This window comes from Meleagris gallopavo, chromosome 5 (assembly GCF_000146605.3).
Source record: "Meleagris gallopavo isolate NT-WF06-2002-E0010 breed Aviagen turkey brand Nicholas breeding stock chromosome 5, Turkey_5.1, whole genome shotgun sequence".
Classification (NCBI taxonomy): Eukaryota; Metazoa; Chordata; class Aves; order Galliformes; family Phasianidae; genus Meleagris; species Meleagris gallopavo.
Window position 1 is genome coordinate 48,669,865 of NC_015015.2, and position 17,100 is coordinate 48,686,964.

The 17,100-nt window shown below is 39.5% G+C and overlaps 1 protein-coding gene across 1 annotated transcript in view; it reads left to right on the top strand.

Annotated features, from left to right (window-relative positions):
- The window catches only part of DYNC1H1 (dynein cytoplasmic 1 heavy chain 1), a gene marked incomplete at its 5' end in the record, with an annotated part of 41,438 nt that overhangs the window by 8,417 nt on the left and 15,921 nt on the right, over positions 1-17,100 (top strand). The window contains 35 exons of the mRNA XM_031553686.1: positions 233-388; positions 758-871; positions 1,476-1,586; positions 1,667-1,876; positions 2,257-2,403; positions 2,577-2,743; positions 3,121-3,294; positions 4,013-4,178; positions 4,257-4,445; positions 4,532-4,726; positions 5,387-5,669; positions 5,937-6,037; positions 7,471-7,630; positions 7,752-7,995; positions 8,177-8,360; positions 8,874-9,086; positions 9,251-9,489; positions 9,614-9,770; positions 10,196-10,423; positions 10,609-10,839; positions 10,970-11,110; positions 11,382-11,615; positions 12,171-12,377; positions 12,473-12,594; positions 12,954-13,119; positions 13,375-13,538; positions 13,799-13,928; positions 14,674-14,807; positions 15,065-15,179; positions 15,299-15,460; positions 15,537-15,751; positions 15,837-16,041; positions 16,180-16,353; positions 16,451-16,570; positions 16,692-16,812. Coding sequence (XP_031409546.1) covers positions 233-388; positions 758-871; positions 1,476-1,586; positions 1,667-1,876; positions 2,257-2,403; positions 2,577-2,743; positions 3,121-3,294; positions 4,013-4,178; positions 4,257-4,445; positions 4,532-4,726; positions 5,387-5,669; positions 5,937-6,037; positions 7,471-7,630; positions 7,752-7,995; positions 8,177-8,360; positions 8,874-9,086; positions 9,251-9,489; positions 9,614-9,770; positions 10,196-10,423; positions 10,609-10,839; positions 10,970-11,110; positions 11,382-11,615; positions 12,171-12,377; positions 12,473-12,594; positions 12,954-13,119; positions 13,375-13,538; positions 13,799-13,928; positions 14,674-14,807; positions 15,065-15,179; positions 15,299-15,460; positions 15,537-15,751; positions 15,837-16,041; positions 16,180-16,353; positions 16,451-16,570; positions 16,692-16,812 — 6,079 coding nt within the window. The remainder of the gene's footprint in view (positions 1-232; positions 389-757; positions 872-1,475; positions 1,587-1,666; positions 1,877-2,256; positions 2,404-2,576; positions 2,744-3,120; positions 3,295-4,012; positions 4,179-4,256; positions 4,446-4,531; positions 4,727-5,386; positions 5,670-5,936; positions 6,038-7,470; positions 7,631-7,751; positions 7,996-8,176; positions 8,361-8,873; positions 9,087-9,250; positions 9,490-9,613; positions 9,771-10,195; positions 10,424-10,608; positions 10,840-10,969; positions 11,111-11,381; positions 11,616-12,170; positions 12,378-12,472; positions 12,595-12,953; positions 13,120-13,374; positions 13,539-13,798; positions 13,929-14,673; positions 14,808-15,064; positions 15,180-15,298; positions 15,461-15,536; positions 15,752-15,836; positions 16,042-16,179; positions 16,354-16,450; positions 16,571-16,691; positions 16,813-17,100) is intronic.

Consider the following 17,100-nt stretch of genomic DNA (forward strand, 5'->3'; position numbering starts at 1 on the left):
TGCTTTTTTTTCCCCTTCCCTAAAGTGATATTTAGTAAAGCAAAACACTACATTTAAAAGTGGGATAGGCTTTTTCTGGATTTGTATTTTGCTGCTTTATCAGTATATTGGAAATGGAGGAAAAAAAAAAAAAAAAGAGACAGACCAACATTTTGTATTCAGTCCTTGCTTTTAAGTTAGCTTCAACTTGACTGTAAACTTCTTGGGTTAATATATCTCTTCCAAACTTCAGGGCAACTTGCGTCCAGAAGAGGCTCTTCAGGCTCTTACCATTTATGAAGGAAAATTTGGGAGGCTGAAAGATGATCGTGAGAAATGTGCAAAGGCCAAGGAGGCTCTGGAACTAACAGATACAGGATTGCTCAGTGGCAGTGAAGAACGTGTCCAGGTATAACCTATTCACACAGCTTCTTGTCAGTCTCGTGGCAAAATGGTTCAGTTTTATTTCTCTCTTCCTTTTATAAAGTGACTTGTATTGTTAAGTAATCGTATCAAGATGCAGTCTCTACTGTCAATCAGTTTTAGCCTAAAAGATTGTCCACGATTTCTTCTATGACTGCCTTACTCTTGTGAAGCTATTAGGTGACAAAAAATGCAAAAATTTGTGCTGGGTCACTTTATATTGCAGTCTTGTTGAATTAGCAAGCTAACTGATTTTGTTTTTGACATGTTCAAAGATACTTTCTATCTCCCCCATGCTATTGACTGTGAGGAAATGGAAACTAATTGCTGATGTTTGGTTCCTTTTTTATTCTAGGTAGCCCTAGAAGAGTTGCAAGATCTCAAAGGCGTTTGGTCTGAGCTCTCAAAGGTCTGGGAGCAGATTGATCAGATGAAAGAGCAGCCCTGGGTTTCAGTACAGCCTCGCAAGGTACTACACTACTGTACACATAAGCAATATAACTACTGAAAGCGTATTCGCTTAAGCGAATTAAGAGTTAGACTTCTTGAGATAGAAGTGCTCAGTTGTCACATTCCAGTTGCACTGTTTATGTACCTTTGCATGCATTTCATGAGCATGTTTCTTGAAATGCTAAGCATAAAACCAAAGCATTTGTCACAAGTTACATAATTCTCCAGTGCGATCCCATTAACGAGATTGGACTGTATACAGAGAATATGTATGTATGTGCTCTGCTGGTTTTAAGTATGCTGTTGGACCTCAGTAAGGGAACTTCATCTTACAGCTGGATGAACAGCATCAGTTTTGTTTAAGTGCTCAGGAGGTAGAAAGCAAAAGGAGCACTACGCCAAATAAACTCCCTGTGACAATAGAATTTCTTAAATCTTAATTGGACAAATAAAATTGTATTCTCAGCAACAGAGCAACCCATCTTAAACAAATAACTACAGCATTGAAAAAGCTGTGCCATAGATTACACTTTGGTTTTTTACGGAAACCTCTCTGAAATAAGATGTTTACTTTTATGAATGCAATTATATGCACAGAGAAATACTTATTTTGTTATTGACAGCTTCGACAAAACTTAGATGTTTTGCTGAACCAACTGAAGAATTTCCCTGCCCGCTTGCGACAGTATGCCTCCTATGAGTATGTTCAGAGACTTCTGAAAGGCTACATGAAGGTAAATTGCACTCACTTCTAAAATGCCTCAGTTTTGTAGTTCGTGTTCCAAGGCATAACCTGCTTTCTTGTCTTCTGTAGATAAACATGTTAGTTATTGAACTGAAATCAGAGGCACTCAAAGATCGTCACTGGAAACAGCTGATGAAGAGGCTTCATGTTAACTGGGTTGTCTCAGAACTCACCCTGGGGCAGATCTGGGACGTTGACTTACAGAGAAATGAAGCAATCGTCAAAGATGTACTGCTTGTGGCTCAGGGAGAAATGGCTTTGGAGGAGTTCTTGAAACAGGCTAGTATCAACTCTTTTGTGTATGCACTTACTATCAAATCAAAGCTGTTCTGTCAGGTAGCTGACACTTAAGTAGTAAACTCAATCTAAGCTGTTGATAGAAGTGCTCAGACTCCATGGAACACTCTTTTTTGGGGAACAGCTTAAAGCTGTGAAAGATTCTGGTGATGAAACTTGAATCATTTTGGAAGAGCAGTCCTCAGTAATGACTTCTAAAAATGCTAATAGTGTTGTATTTTCTATTTTTAATAACAGCTTGAGCATGAACTCAGAATCCTTGAGTAAAAAAGAAAAATCTGATTACTCCTAATAGACTTCTACTTTGTAATTATGCTAAAGCAGAAGTAATTGATGCCTTATTCAGCTGTCTTTCCCTTCAGATAAGAGAAGTATGGAACACCTATGAACTGGATTTGGTCAACTATCAGAACAAATGTCGATTGATTCGAGGATGGGATGACCTTTTCAACAAAGTAAAAGAGCACATTAATAGCGTGTCAGCTATGAAGCTGTCACCATACTACAAGGTAAATAGGAGAGAAAAACTAAAGAATCTTCATTTAATTCTGACTTCCTGTTGCGTATTTCAGTTGACAATCAATTGCGTATGCATATTTTATTACTTGTAAATAGCTTTCTACTAACAGTTACTGGCCCTGATATTATTAAAATGAGTGTTAATGTACCATTTAAACTTCAGGTGTTTGAGGAGGATGCCCTCAGCTGGGAAGATAAACTGAACCGGATCATGGCGCTCTTTGATGTCTGGATAGACGTCCAGAGGCGATGGGTCTACTTGGAGGGTATCTTCACTGGTAGTGCAGACATCAAGCACTTATTGCCAGTGGAGACCCAGCGGTTCCAGAGGTAACTTTTTGATTGCTTTTTCCTTTCTTACCTATCTGAACAGGTCTACCACTTCATAACTTCAGTGTAGCACTTTCTTAAGCCAAAATGCCCCGTCTGGTTGGATTACTACCCTGCTGCAAACTTAAGTTTGTTAAGCAAACAAATAAAGCAAAAACTGCCTGTCGACAACAGTGACAGAAAAAGGATTGTAATAAAAAGGGTAACAGGCAATTTTAAAGGTTGATTTGAATTCAGATGTTTTTTCTGAGTTCCAGTCAGTTAACTCTAGAATTTTTCTGGCACTGTAGCTATTAAAAAGCAAGCTTACATCTGTTCCCACAGCCTTTCATGTAAGTCAGTGAATTTACACTGAAGTACTGTTATTTTACTTGCAGCATCAGTACTGAGTTTCTGGCACTCATGAAAAAGGTGTCCAAATCTCCACTTGTGATGGATGTTCTCAACATACAAGGTGTGCAGAGATCACTGGAGAGACTGGCAGACTTGCTTGGAAAGATCCAAAAGGCTCTGGGAGAATACCTGGAAAGGGAGAGGTCCTCTTTCCCTCGGTAAGAAGTTGACTGTGGAAGAAAAGTAACTTGCTGTTTCTGTACAGGAATTCTGTACAGTGTACTGTTATGTAAAGGCTCTGCCAGTCTTAATGTACTGCGTATAAATAAGGTGTTATACCTGTAAATTTGTGATCTCAAAACATTGAATTCAGTTCTCAAGAAGTGGAACTGAAATTTCTTCTACATGATCATATGTGGCTGGTTTTAGGGATTCAGAAGTTTAAGAGTCATTGCAGCTGATTTCTATAAACTTACAGATTCTTTTGGGAACTGCTTAATTTGGTGGACTTAACAACACAATCCAGTATTTAAGTTACTGGTTCTGACTTAATCCTAGTCATCAACTGGTTTGTTGCTTAACATGAGAGAATATGAGTGACTTAGCAAGAGAACATACAAAAGTGGGAGTTCTGCCTGTATAAGAGAATTCCCGAGTACTGCTGTGGATGTTTCAGAGATGGATAAGTAAATAAAATGCTCCACAGTATGAAGCACATATGCAGTCATGTATGGATGCTATTACACAAACTGAAGCTAGGTTTTAGAACTGAGCTCTTTCTTCTGGTGAATTTATGGTTCTTGCCCTCCTACAGTACTGGAGAGTTGAGTGTCAGTTACTCCCATATAGCGTCTGTCCATGAAATGTCCATGTCTATAAATAGATAAAAGTGATAGTTGGAGTTTTGATAGAGATCTAATTTTAAATAATTATTAGGTTTTACTTTGTTGGTGATGAAGATTTGCTTGAGATCATTGGAAACAGCAAGAACGTTGCTAAGCTTCAGAAACACTTCAAGAAGATGTTTGCTGGCGTTTCTAGCATCATTCTCAATGAAGATAATTCTGTGGTTCTGGGCATATCCTCACGTGAAGGAGAGGAGGTAGATCTGCATTGTTTCTCTCTAATTAAAACTTTGTTAATGTGTGAATATAGATTGACTTAAAGCTAATTCTTCCAGGTGCTGTTCAAAACCCCAGTCTCCATCACAGAACATCCCAAAATTAATGAGTGGCTCACTCTGGTTGAGAGAGAAATGAGAGTGACCCTTGCCAAACTGCTTGCAGAATCTGTTACTGAAGTAGAAATCTTTGGAAAAGCAACTTCAATTGATCCAGCAGTCTACATCTCTTGGATTGACAAATTCCAGGTATCAATATGGAACATCTAAGCATATTGCAACTTAGTTACTGCAATGAAGAAAACTGTCTGATAAGGATTTTTTTTGTTACACAGGCTCAGCTTGTTGTCCTGTCAGCCCAGATTGCATGGTCTGAAAATGTTGAGTCAGCCCTGAATGGTATGAGTGGAGGTGAGGACAGCAGTCCTCTCCAGTCAGTGCTAGCTAATGTTGAGGTCACACTCAATGTACTGGCAGACTCCGTGCTGATGGAGCAGCCACCTCTTCGCAGAAGGAAACTGGAGCACTTGGTAAGTAAAAACCACTTTTCTTCTTGTGTATTGGGGAGAGAGATTCTATAACAATTTAGTGAGAAAGATCAGCCTGAGACTTGTTTTTTTCCGCTAGGAAAATGTTTAATGCAATTTAAGCAACAAGCCCTGGTACTGTAGGTGGCTATGGTTTTAAACTCTTGTGATTTTGCTACGTGATGGCATGACTATAGACTAGGCTGCCTGTTCCAAACGTAAATGTTAATGATTTCTTCATTCCAAAGTAAATCTTACTAAGCTGCTATTACTATATGCTAAATAGAGGTTGAGGGTTGGGAGCAGAGAGTACGATCACTCCAAGTTATTCCTTTGGATTTTTAAAGGATGGTATCTCACCTGTTTTGGGAGCATTGTCTTCATAGTTTCTGGGAAATGAAATACCTTGTTCAGCATTGCAATGGATTAACAGACTAATGGAGGACCAGGCTGCTTTGCTGATAGCTAGGAAAGTCCTTAGTCAGAGCAGTCAACATTGTTAGTTCTGTCTTCATATCAACACTTTTTAAAACAGTATAGTTGGTAGCTCATGATTTCTGAATGATGGCAGTTTACTGTGCTGATCTGAAAAGTTGTAGAGTTCCTGTCTTTACTGGCAATGGCTTGGACTGCTGCAGTCTGAGGGGTTACTTCATTTTCCAGATCACTGAGTTGGTGCACCAAAGAGATGTTACGAGATCACTGTTGAGAAGCAAGGTCGACAACTCCAAGTCCTTCGAGTGGCTCAGCCAAATGCGGTTCTACTTTGACCCAAAACAGACAGATGTGTTGCAACAGCTCTCCATTCAGATGGCAAATGCCAAATTCAACTATGGTTTTGAGTACCTTGGTGTACAGGATAAGCTAGTACAGACTCCTCTTACTGACCGCTGTTACCTGACAATGACACAAGCCCTGGAGGCAAGACTTGGAGGATCACCATTTGGTATGTTGGGTCTGAAGAACAGTAAAAACATAAGAATTAAGTTAAGAACTCTTACTCTCTGAAATGTATAGCTTTAGTCCAAGGTTTCAGAATGTTTTTAACTAAGATATTGAAGAACAAAACAGTCTTTTGGGAGAAGCTGTAACTTCTTTAGGAATTTTAGGTTCCTTATTGAGGACTATTGGAATAGGTATGCTGGCTGATGATGTGGTTAGGCAATGGTACATGAGACTGTCAACATTAAAACACATTTCTCTTCAAAATTAGGTCCCGCTGGTACTGGTAAAACAGAATCTGTTAAAGCTCTTGGACATCAGCTCGGCCGCTTCGTGTTGGTTTTCAACTGTGATGAGACATTTGACTTCCAGGTAAGCTGCTCAATTTAAAAGAATTTGGTCTTTGGTAACATATGCTAAGAACCCCTTCGAAACAGCCGGGAGTGTTTACTTTTGAAATGATCATGTGTAACATTTAACTGAGCAGGTTACCTGTGAGTTGTACAGATGCTCTATAACAGAAAATGCCTGAAGCAAAAGTGGGGTGAAAAATTGTTTGCAGGGGGAGCATTCTGTTTTTGTTTGGTTTTGTTTTTTCTTCAGAACTGGTATTTCAGGAGTTAATTGAGGGAAGGGAATAGGAAGTACAGGAACACACAACTGGCTTTAGGAAAGTAATTTTTCTTAGTAGTGCTGGTTTAATGAAGAACCAAGGAGAATTTGAGGCTGCGTGATTACCAAACTACCCTTCGTGGCAAAGCTGAAGACTTTGCCTCAGCATGTGAAGCATTACTCAAAACTAAAAAAAAATTGCCCAGGCATTGTAAAATTACTAATGTTTTCGAACTGAGAACCAGATGAAATTCGTCTGTTAATTGTAAAGCAGTTCTGTGAAGAGTTTCTGTAAATACAAATAAAAAACACAGATGAGGAATCCTGGTCCTTCCTGGACTCAGATGGAGTGCAAGTATTTTTTGCTTGTTCATTTGTTTTTCTACACACTGTGTTCTTTCAGGACCAGGTGTCCATTTTGTCGGTGTTAAGCCTGTAGTGGTGACCGTAAGAAGGAAGGGTAAGAAGTGGTAACTTAGGGAGGAATAAAAACAGGGATGGCATGTGATATTCTTACCCCTAGCTCTCTTCCTACCTCTGACTGGTGTCAGGATCAGTAAGTCCCAAGATTGAAAGGGTTATTTGCTGTTTGTATTTCAGTGAATTTTTACAGGTACTTATTTCTCCCCCTGAATTCATTTGTTTCTGTAGCATTCTCTACCAACTAGCTCTATTGCATTACTGTGGACTTTGCAAAAGAGCACCTTTAATCAATTTCCTGGTTCTTCTATTAGAAAATGAAAAGCTGATTCTTAGCCATTTTAAACTACTGTAGCTTTTAGACCTCTGTCGTACTCTCATTTTGTGGAGTCCTGCTTAGAAGGCAGTTAGAAGCCTTGCAGCATCTGTCCATCAAATTTGCTCTTCTGAAATGCTTTATAATTCAGTAACTATTGTGATGAAGTACAAGAACAGCAGCTAGCATTAGCGATACCAACAAGCAAAGCATCTTGCAGTGGATATACTTTCACTGTTCTGTGAATACACTATAGTACTGTATTAACAAAAAGCAGCAAATATCTGAAAGTCAGTTAGAAGTTTTTTACAGCTCTTACAAAGAGTATGACTTGTGTACAAATGCAGTTCCTTCTTGCTTTGGGTGCCCTATCTAAAGTACTGTTATCCATTCCTATTGCCTGTGCGTAGGCAAGAAGGATCATGCTACTTCAGTGAATTTTCCTGTCTGTGTGCAGGCAATGGGACGCATCTTTGTGGGACTTTGCCAAGTGGGTGCATGGGGCTGTTTTGATGAGTTCAACCGGCTGGAGGAGCGCATGCTGTCTGCCGTTTCACAGCAAGTTCAGTGCATCCAGGAAGCCTTGCGAGAGCATTCCAACCCCAACTATGACAAGAGTATGTCACTGTTCATTTCTGGTAGTGTTGGGTAACATCCTCAGCATCCTTTGTGCTGTTTTGTTACTCAGTTACATTTCTCCCACAGTCATGAATGAAACCGCTTTCCTTCTCTTTTCAGCTGCAACACCTATTACTTGTGAGCTGCTGAACAAACAGGTCAAAGTAAGCCCTGACATGGCTATCTTCATCACCATGAATCCTGGCTATGCAGGCAGATCGAATCTGCCTGACAATTTGAAGAAGTTGTTCCGTAGCTTGGCAATGACAAAACCAGACCGTCAGCTGATTGCCCAGGTCATGCTGTACTCCCAAGGTTTCCGTACAGCCGAAGTGCTTGCCAATAAGATTGTACCATTCTTCAAGTGAGTGTCAAGTTTGGCTCCTGTAGCTACATATACAGCTTATTGTTCTAATTTGTAATGTTCTGTGCAACTCGCTAAGCACACTGCATAGCAATTATTCCAATTAAACAATGGCATGTATTTTCTTGAATGTTGTGTTGGTCTCCATTGAGAGCCATATTTTGTATCTCTTGATTCTTAGGCTTTGTGATGAACAGCTGTCCTCCCAAAGTCACTACGATTTTGGCTTGAGAGCGCTGAAGAGTGTGCTGGTTAGTGCAGGTAATGTGAAGAGGGAGAGGATTCAGAAGATAAAGCGGGAGAAAGAAGAGCGTGGTGAAGTTGTTGATGAAGGAGAAATTGCTGAAAACTTACCAGAACAAGAGGTAATGTGTGTGTGAACTCTTCTGTGACAAAGTACAGGATGCACACTAAGCAAAGCAAACACCTTGCGGCGTTTGGCGATGAGCGTTATACCGTGGAAGTGAAGTTATGTTGCTCAGAGGAAGTGATAATTGATAGCTTTGAAGCACTAAGTGAAAGAAGTGCTGAACTTAGAAATCCATGAATAATAGTAAAAGATTTGTTTTTATGTGAGTAATGCATTCATAGTTTTTATTGCTGCTCAGTTCTTCTCTAGTTATTTCCAAAAGCATTATTGAGGAAGGGTAAGCAACTACAGTTGTATAAACTAAGAATCAACAGGAATTCATTATGTAGTTTGAAGGCAGAGTCCTGCATTAATGGTTGCTCTTACCAAGACCGTGCTAGTTTGGTGCCTTATCAGTGAACTTTGTAGGGAATTGCTCCTTGTTGAACACCCTCAGCGAAATGAATTAACTAAAAACTAAGCTAAAACTAAAAACATGGCCTTAACTAAAACATGATTCTCTTTGCAGATCCTGATCCAAAGTGTATGTGAAACCATGGTACCAAAACTGGTTGCAGAAGACATTCCATTGCTGTTCAGTCTCCTTTCTGATGTATTCCCTGGAGTGCAGTATCACCGTGGGGAGATGACAGCCCTGAGAGAGGAGCTTAAGAAAGTGTGTCAAGAAATGTACCTTACCTATGGTGATGGAGAAGAAGTTGGTGGCATGTGGGTTGAAAAGGTAAAACGTAAAATTGAAAGCATTGTGAGGTTGGAATTAATGCATGTGTAAGACTAAATATTCCTTTTTACTATGAATTTTTCACCTTAATTGAGCAAGAAATAGAAGGTTCAAAGTACTGCTGAAGTTGAGACTTCATTCACACATCATTTTTTCTGTCACAGGTTCTTCAGTTATACCAGATTACACAGATAAATCATGGATTGATGATGGTGGGTCCCTCTGGAAGTGGAAAGAGCATGGCTTGGAGAGTACTGCTGAAAGCTCTTGAACGACTGGAGGGTGTGGAAGGTGTTGCTCATATTATTGATCCAAAAGCAATCAGCAAAGATCACCTCTATGGTACTTTGGATCCAAATACCAGAGAATGGACAGATGGCTTGTTTACACATGTCCTGAGAAAGTGAGTCTTAAGTAGCACAAATGAAAAGTGGGGAGTAGATATGTGCCCTGTGTATTCTTGGCCTTGTTTTGTCTTTGTTCTCTGTCATCTGTAAAGCTACAATAAATGTTTCCAACAATTACAGAATCATAGACAACGTGAGAGGTGAATTACAGAAACGTCAGTGGATTATCTTCGATGGTGATGTAGACCCTGAATGGGTTGAGAACTTGAACTCTGTTCTGGATGACAACAAACTGCTGACCCTACCAAACGGAGAACGTCTCAGCCTTCCACCAAATGTAATGCTACTTCTTCAGTGTGACTTTATGACTTGATTTCATACAAACTTAATGCTTTTTTCTTGAGTTGTGCTGTTGCCGTTCCTGTTTCTTACTGTAAGCAGGGTAATATTCATTAATATTCATCTCAGGTCTGCAGGAGTTAGGACGTCTGGTGGAACCCAACATTTTAGCTTATTCTGGCCCTGTAAGACCAATACATTATGTTCTATTAAAGGTTAGGTTAGGAGGCAGTAATGATGAACTTCGCCTATAGTAGTTCAATGCTGCTGGTTCTTCAGAGGCTTAGTACAAGCTGACTTTTTAAACAAGGTCTAGATACGGGGTTGGTAATTTTTTAGGGTTTTGGGGGGAGTTCTTTTGTTTGTTGTTTTGTTTTGTTTTGTTTTTAACTTCAGAATCTGTTTTAAACTTGTATTCTTCAGGTGCGTATCATGTTTGAGGTACAGGATCTGAAGTATGCCACTTTGGCTACTGTGTCAAGATGTGGTATGGTCTGGTTCAGCGAGGACGTCCTCAGTACAGACATGATATTCAATAACTTCCTAGCGAGACTAAAAAGCATTCCTCTGGATGAAGGTGAGGAGGAAGCTCAACGAAGGCGAAAGGGCAAAGAAGATGAAGGAGAAGAAGCAGCATCCCCAATGTTGCAGGTATCATGAGTAGCATGGTTTACTTCAAATTTCTGTTAGCTTCTCATAGAAAAGCTGACTTTCTTGTTAAAACCTTTTTTTAAAAGAACGTTAAAATAAGCATTTCAAACCTTAAACAAAATTACTTCCTGGTTATCAAGTGCAAAGCAAATGTTTTGAGCAGTGTTTATCTCTCCCCCCAACAGATACAGAGAGATGCTGCAACTATAATGCAACCATATTTCACATCCAATGGCCTTGTAACCAAAGCACTCGAACACGCTTTCAAATTGGAGCATATTATGGATCTGACCCGTTTGCGCTGTCTTGGTTCTCTGTTCTCCATGTTGCATCAAGCTTGCCGTAACGTAGCCCAGTACAATGCCAACCATCCAGACTTTCCAATGCAGATAGATCAACTAGAGCGCTATATCCAGGTAAAGATAGTACGCTGCTGAGTGATTCCTGTATTTGATGTGGCAGAATAGTAGCTAGACTTTCTTTATTATACATGAAGTTCTGTTCTATTGCTGTATGAACAATAGCTTCTTTTGCTGCTTCCTGCAGAGGTACTTGGTCTATGCAATACTCTGGTCTCTCTCTGGAGACAGCCGTCTGAAAATGAGAGCAGAGCTTGGAGAATACATTAGGAGAATTACCGCTGTTCCGCTGCCAACTGCACCCAACATTCCTATCATTGACTATGAGGTAAAACTTGTCTTATGCAAGCATTGCTGCTTTGTAGTCTTGGAAGCTTGATTTAGATCTTGGAGATAATGAAGGTAGAGAATAAAACACTAGGTTATCTTAAGTTTTACAGTTTCTGGCTTTCCAGAGAGCAGTGGTCTAAGCTGCGTGTTTCCATAATCACATCAAATTCAATGCCACAAGCTACTCTGGTTCTTAAACATGCATATATTTTAACTAAGTTTGAACTGCATTCCTGTTCTAAGTTCTGCTGGCATTTTTGTGTTCTTAGGTGTCTATTACGGGTGAGTGGGTGCCATGGCAAACCAAGGTTCCTCAGATTGAAGTTGAGACACACAAAGTGGCAGCTCCTGATGTTGTAGTACCAACACTAGATACAGTTCGCCATGAAGCACTGCTGTATACCTGGCTGGCAGAACACAAACCTCTGGTACTCTGTGGCCCACCAGGTTCTGGAAAGACCATGACCCTCTTCAGTGCTCTCAGAGCCCTTCCTGATATGGAGGTACGCAGGAGTGTGTGCAGTCACACGTCTGTGTGTGAGTAGCAACAAGCTGCTAATTTCCTTAAAGATTGAGTTAGTCTTGATGTTGTACTGAAGTGATTTTCTAGCTTGAATTCAGTGGTGCTTCCATCTTAATCAGTATATCAGCACAGCAAAAATAAAAATTATGGTGAGTTTAAATTTATTTCTTAATATCTTCAGTCCAAAGGCTAATTCCTTCATATCTAGTATCAGTGAATACAGGAGCGTACCTATGTTTGGTAATGAAAAATCTATAGTAATGTTTAAGAACAGCTGTCATCCTTGAGAGTATTTAGGTAGAAAAACAGTGAAATAAAGCTGTGATGTTCTGAGTACACAGTTGGGCAGGAAGCATTGCTGCATAGTAAATGGAAAACCCGTGGAGGGGAGCATACTGTTTATTATAGTCAGTAACTTGATGGTATATGCGCTTCTACTGTGGAAAGGTAAACTGTAGGGTACCTGTTTTCCAGGACACTCTTTCAAGCTGTAGTGTAGTCTAACTTAACTAATTTTCTCTTTGCTATTTTTAAGGTGGTTGGACTCAACTTTTCTAGTGCTACTACTCCAGAACTGCTCTTGAAAACTTTTGATCACTACTGTGAGTACAGACGTACACCTAATGGAGTGGTGCTGGCTCCTGTGCAGTTAGGAAAGTGGCTGGTGCTGTTCTGCGATGAAATCAACTTGCCAGATATGGATAAGTATGGCACACAGAGAGTCATATCCTTCATTAGACAGGTTTGTTTTCCACTGAAGTCAACTATATCATAACAGTTATCTTCACAGAAACTTAGCGTTATGCTGAGTCTGGTTTTTTGTTTTGTTTTTTCCAGATGGTGGAACATGGAGGATTCTACCGTACATCAGATCAGACATGGGTGAAACTGGAGAGAATTCAGTTTGTTGGTGCATGTAATCCACCTACTGATCCCGGAAGAAAACCTCTCTCACACAGGTAATACATTCGATAAACAGTTCTATGTAGCTGCAGAATAGCAAAGTCAAAATGGAGGCAGTGAATATGGAATCCATTCTTAATATTCTTGTTTAATACTATCTTTGCTTACGTTATGTTCTTCACTTTTGAAGGTATTTGCTAGCTGATTCTTATTCTGACAGTCAGTGGTCTGGTTGTTACATTTGAGTCACCTGTATGAATGCTTTTTGGTGCAAATCGCTGTGATCCACCTTGATCAACTGCAGTTACTGTTGTAAATTTTTTATCAAGCAGTGATTTAACTTTGCAGAAAAACAAGTAAAATAGTGTAGTCTGTAACTTGGCCTATCAAACTATCAAATATGTTAATCTTTCAGATTTTTACGACACGTTCCTGTTGTTTATGTGGACTATCCTGGACCAGCTTCACTTACTCAGATATATGGAACATTCAATCGTGCAATGTTAAGGCTGATCCCATCACTTCGCACATATGCAGAACCTCTTACTGCTGCTATGGTAGAATTCTACACAATGTCTCAGGTAATTTCTTGACTACAACCCCAAATTCTAATTAGTCTTCATTTTTGCTAAATCACTTTAACATGCATTGCTTGCCTTTCACATGTATAGCACATGTACAACCATTTACTTGATTTCTGGTGAAAGTTTCTGAATGTGGCTAGCAAAGTAATATATGGCAACTCAAGGCCTGTAAAAGTATGGCACAATTTTGAGATGAAGTAACTATTATATATGTGTTATATAAATAGAACTAATAGATGTTTGGGTTTTTAGGAGAGATTCACTCAAGACACACAGCCACACTACATCTATTCACCTCGTGAAATGACTCGATGGGTGAGAGGTATATTTGAAGCATTAAGACCACTAGAAACCTTGCCGGTTGAAGGCCTTATCAGGATTTGGGCCCATGAAGCATTACGTCTCTTCCAGGACAGGTAAGAAACATGAGATGGGAGAGAGTGAAATTTAAAAAAAACAGTGCAAGATCTATTTTCCCCACTCCTTGATCTGCTTTCATTAGAAAGCTCAAGTGTGCTCAATATTAAGTAGCTGGATTACTTTCCTCCACTTCAGCTTAACTCTTGTGAATAGTAACAGCAGTGCAGAAGCACTTTGTTGGTAGTACTGCCACGTGAGGTGACTATAACCTTCCACTACAGAGGATTGTAGCCGTGGTATTTTTTTCTTTTTCCAGACTTGTAGAAGATGAAGAGAGACGTTGGACTGATGAGAACATTGATATGGTTGCTCTGAAGCACTTCCCCAACATTGACAAAGAAAAAGCTATGAGCAGACCTATCTTATACAGCAACTGGCTGTCAAAGGTAATAAGTAGTAACAGAATAGTGCAGGAGCAGTTAACTTATGCAGCTCTTTTGCCTATATTAACATGATAATTTGTATTTTTCATTTGATTAAGCTGATTTCTGAGAAGTTCTTGCTATGATTATCTAAGTAAGTGACCACAGAGTTAATAGTTGTTATTCCAGGGAACTATCCTTACTGTGGGAAGATATACCACAGTACATAAAAGCAGTTTTAAATGATGTTTCTCTAGAATAGGATAAAACTTAAAGAAAGTTACTGGCAGCTGCTGCTTATGGAATCTCCCAACATTGTAAATTTTATGGTGGACTGTTTCTCAGTCTGAATGGATAGATACTGCTGGGCAATCTGTGGAAATACTGCTGCATCAAGTCATGAGTCATTCTAATCTGCTACCCTTTTCTGTGACGAATAGCAAATGCTTAAGAAAGGCTGTGTGAATGGGGAGTGAGGGAGATCAAGTCTGTCATGCTACTTCCAAGTCTCTTTGGTGACTGACAGCTCAAGCTAAGCTTATAATAGGTCCAGTAGATAAAGTGTTTAAACTGCATACCACTATAGTGGGACTTGAAGCTGTAAACATGCCCTTGTGTTTCTTAAATGAATACAGCATTCTTAGGCTTCTATTAGGGGGTTGCTCTATCAGATATTTAATAATTCTGCTTTCATCTAGTACAAAATTGATCCCTGAACAAAATAACTTCCATCTCATAAATTCCCTACTCTATTGACTGATTCTTCTAGGATTATATTCCAGTGGATCAAGAAGAATTAAGAGACTATGTGAAAGCTAGGCTTAAAGTCTTTTATGAAGAAGAACTTGATGTACCACTTGTTCTGTTTAATGAGGTCTTGGATCATGTATTAAGAATTGACCGGTAAGTTGAAACTTCAGTTGCTGTTTGCGTATGTCGTATTAAGAGACTTTTTCCAATGCAGAGCAGCCTGTATACAGGCTGAGAAAGGAGCTTGGTCTCATTCTTCTCCATAAATGGTCTTTTGGCCCCTGGATAGCAGGATTCTAGGTAGAGATATGTGTCTTTGGTTTTGGTGCTAACGTGAAGTTTAAATACTGAAGAAAAAAGCTTTATTAACTTGGTAACACTTGACCGAACCTGCTATGGTTTTTTTTCAGAATCTTCCGTCAGCCGCAGGGTCACTTGTTGCTTATTGGAGTCAGTGGAGCGGGAAAAACAACACTCTCAAGATTTGTTGCCTGGATGAACGGTTTGAGCGTCTATCAAATTAAGGTTGGCATGCTAGTTTCACGTGACAAAAACAGTCAGTTGAAGCGTACTTCATAAATACCTCTACAAAAGATTCTATTAAAAGGAAATTTATGTTAATAACAAATGTTAAATCTTTCCAGGTTCACAGAAAATACACAGGTGAAGATTTTGATGAAGACCTTAGGACAGTTTTGAGACGTTCTGGCTGTAAAAATGAAAAAATAGCTTTCATAATGGATGAGTCAAATGTATTGGATTCTGGATTCCTGGAGAGGATGAACACTCTCCTAGCCAATGGAGAGGTAAGGATATTTGATGTAATCATGTTAAGCACCCTTTTACCACTATAATCTACTACAAAATTATCTTTTGAATTAGGTTCCCGGTCTGTTTGAAGGAGATGAATACGCCACCCTCATGACTCAGTGTAAAGAAGGAGCACAGAAGGAAGGTTTAATGTTAGATTCACATGAAGAACTCTACAAATGGTTCACCAGCCAAGTTATTCGTAATCTCCACGTTGTGTTCACTATGAATCCATCTTCTGAGGGCCTGAAGGACAGGGCAGCTACCTCTCCTGCCCTCTTCAACAGGTAATTGCTGTATATTCAAATGTACGTTTTCAATACTATGAAGACAGTATTTTTGGGAATCCTTCACAGATGCTTTGTGTTTCAGATGCGTTTTGAACTGGTTTGGAGATTGGTCAACTGAGGCGCTGTACCAAGTTGGCAAAGAGTTCACAAGCAAAATGGATCTTGAGAAACCAAATTATATTGTGCCTGATTACATGCCAGTTGTGTATGATAAGCTGCCACAACCACCGTCGCATAGGGAAGCTATTGTTAATAGTTGTGTGTTTGTTCATCAGACTCTTCATCAGGTATGTTTTACTATATTGCTTAATTTGTCCTGTTCTCCAGGTCTCAGAATCACACACCATTTTCCTAAAAAGTATGGTATTTAGCTTTTGAATAGGTTTAAAACCAATGAATGATCAACAGTTCTTTCTTTCCTAAAGGCTAATGCTCGTTTGGCAAAACGAGGAGGCAGAACCATGGCAATCACACCACGCCACTATCTGGATTTCATCAACCATTATGCCAACTTGTTCAATGAGAAACGAAGTGAATTAGAAGAGCAGCAAATGCATTTGAATGTCGGCCTTAGAAAAATCAAGGAAACAGTTGATCAGGTATGTATCTTTAAAACTTCGCTCCTTGTAAAGGTTGGGGTGATTAAATGAATCTCTGTGCTTAGTCTGAATTCTCCCATCTGACAATCTAACTCAGGTGGAAGAGTTGCGGCGTGATCTAAGAATAAAGAGTCAGGAACTGGAAGTGAAGAATGCAGCAGCCAATGACAAGTTGAAAAAGATGGTTAAAGATCAGCAAGAGGCTGAGAAGAAAAAGGTAAAAATCTTTGTTACATCTCTCATAAATATTCTTGGTTATAACAAGAGCCTGTAGAGTAAGTACTTGAGGAAGTTCCGTTTCTAAAACGCAGAGTTTTGTCTGTGAAACTTCCACCTAGGTCATGAGCCAGGAGATTCAGGAACAGCTGCACAAACAGCAGGAGGTCATTGCAGACAAGCAAATGAGCGTGAAGGAAGACCTTGACAAAGTGGAGCCTGCTGTCATTGAAGCACAGAATGGTATGTCAGCACGTGAAGGAATCACGCTATGAGATTGGATCTGAAAATGAAATCTGTGGTAATATGCTTCAGTGTGGTCTGAGTTGGTCCTGTCTAATGAAGATATGGGTATTTGTGGAGCTCAACAGTGCTGAAGAAATTCCTACTATTTTAGCTCTGATTCTATGTTGTTCGTAGTACTGATCTGATATTTGGTACTCACTGTGGCTTGTGACTTAATTTCTGGCCATCAGTTTAGTTATTCAGTCTGTATATTTGTAAAGAAAGCTCATAATCAGAAAGGTTGCT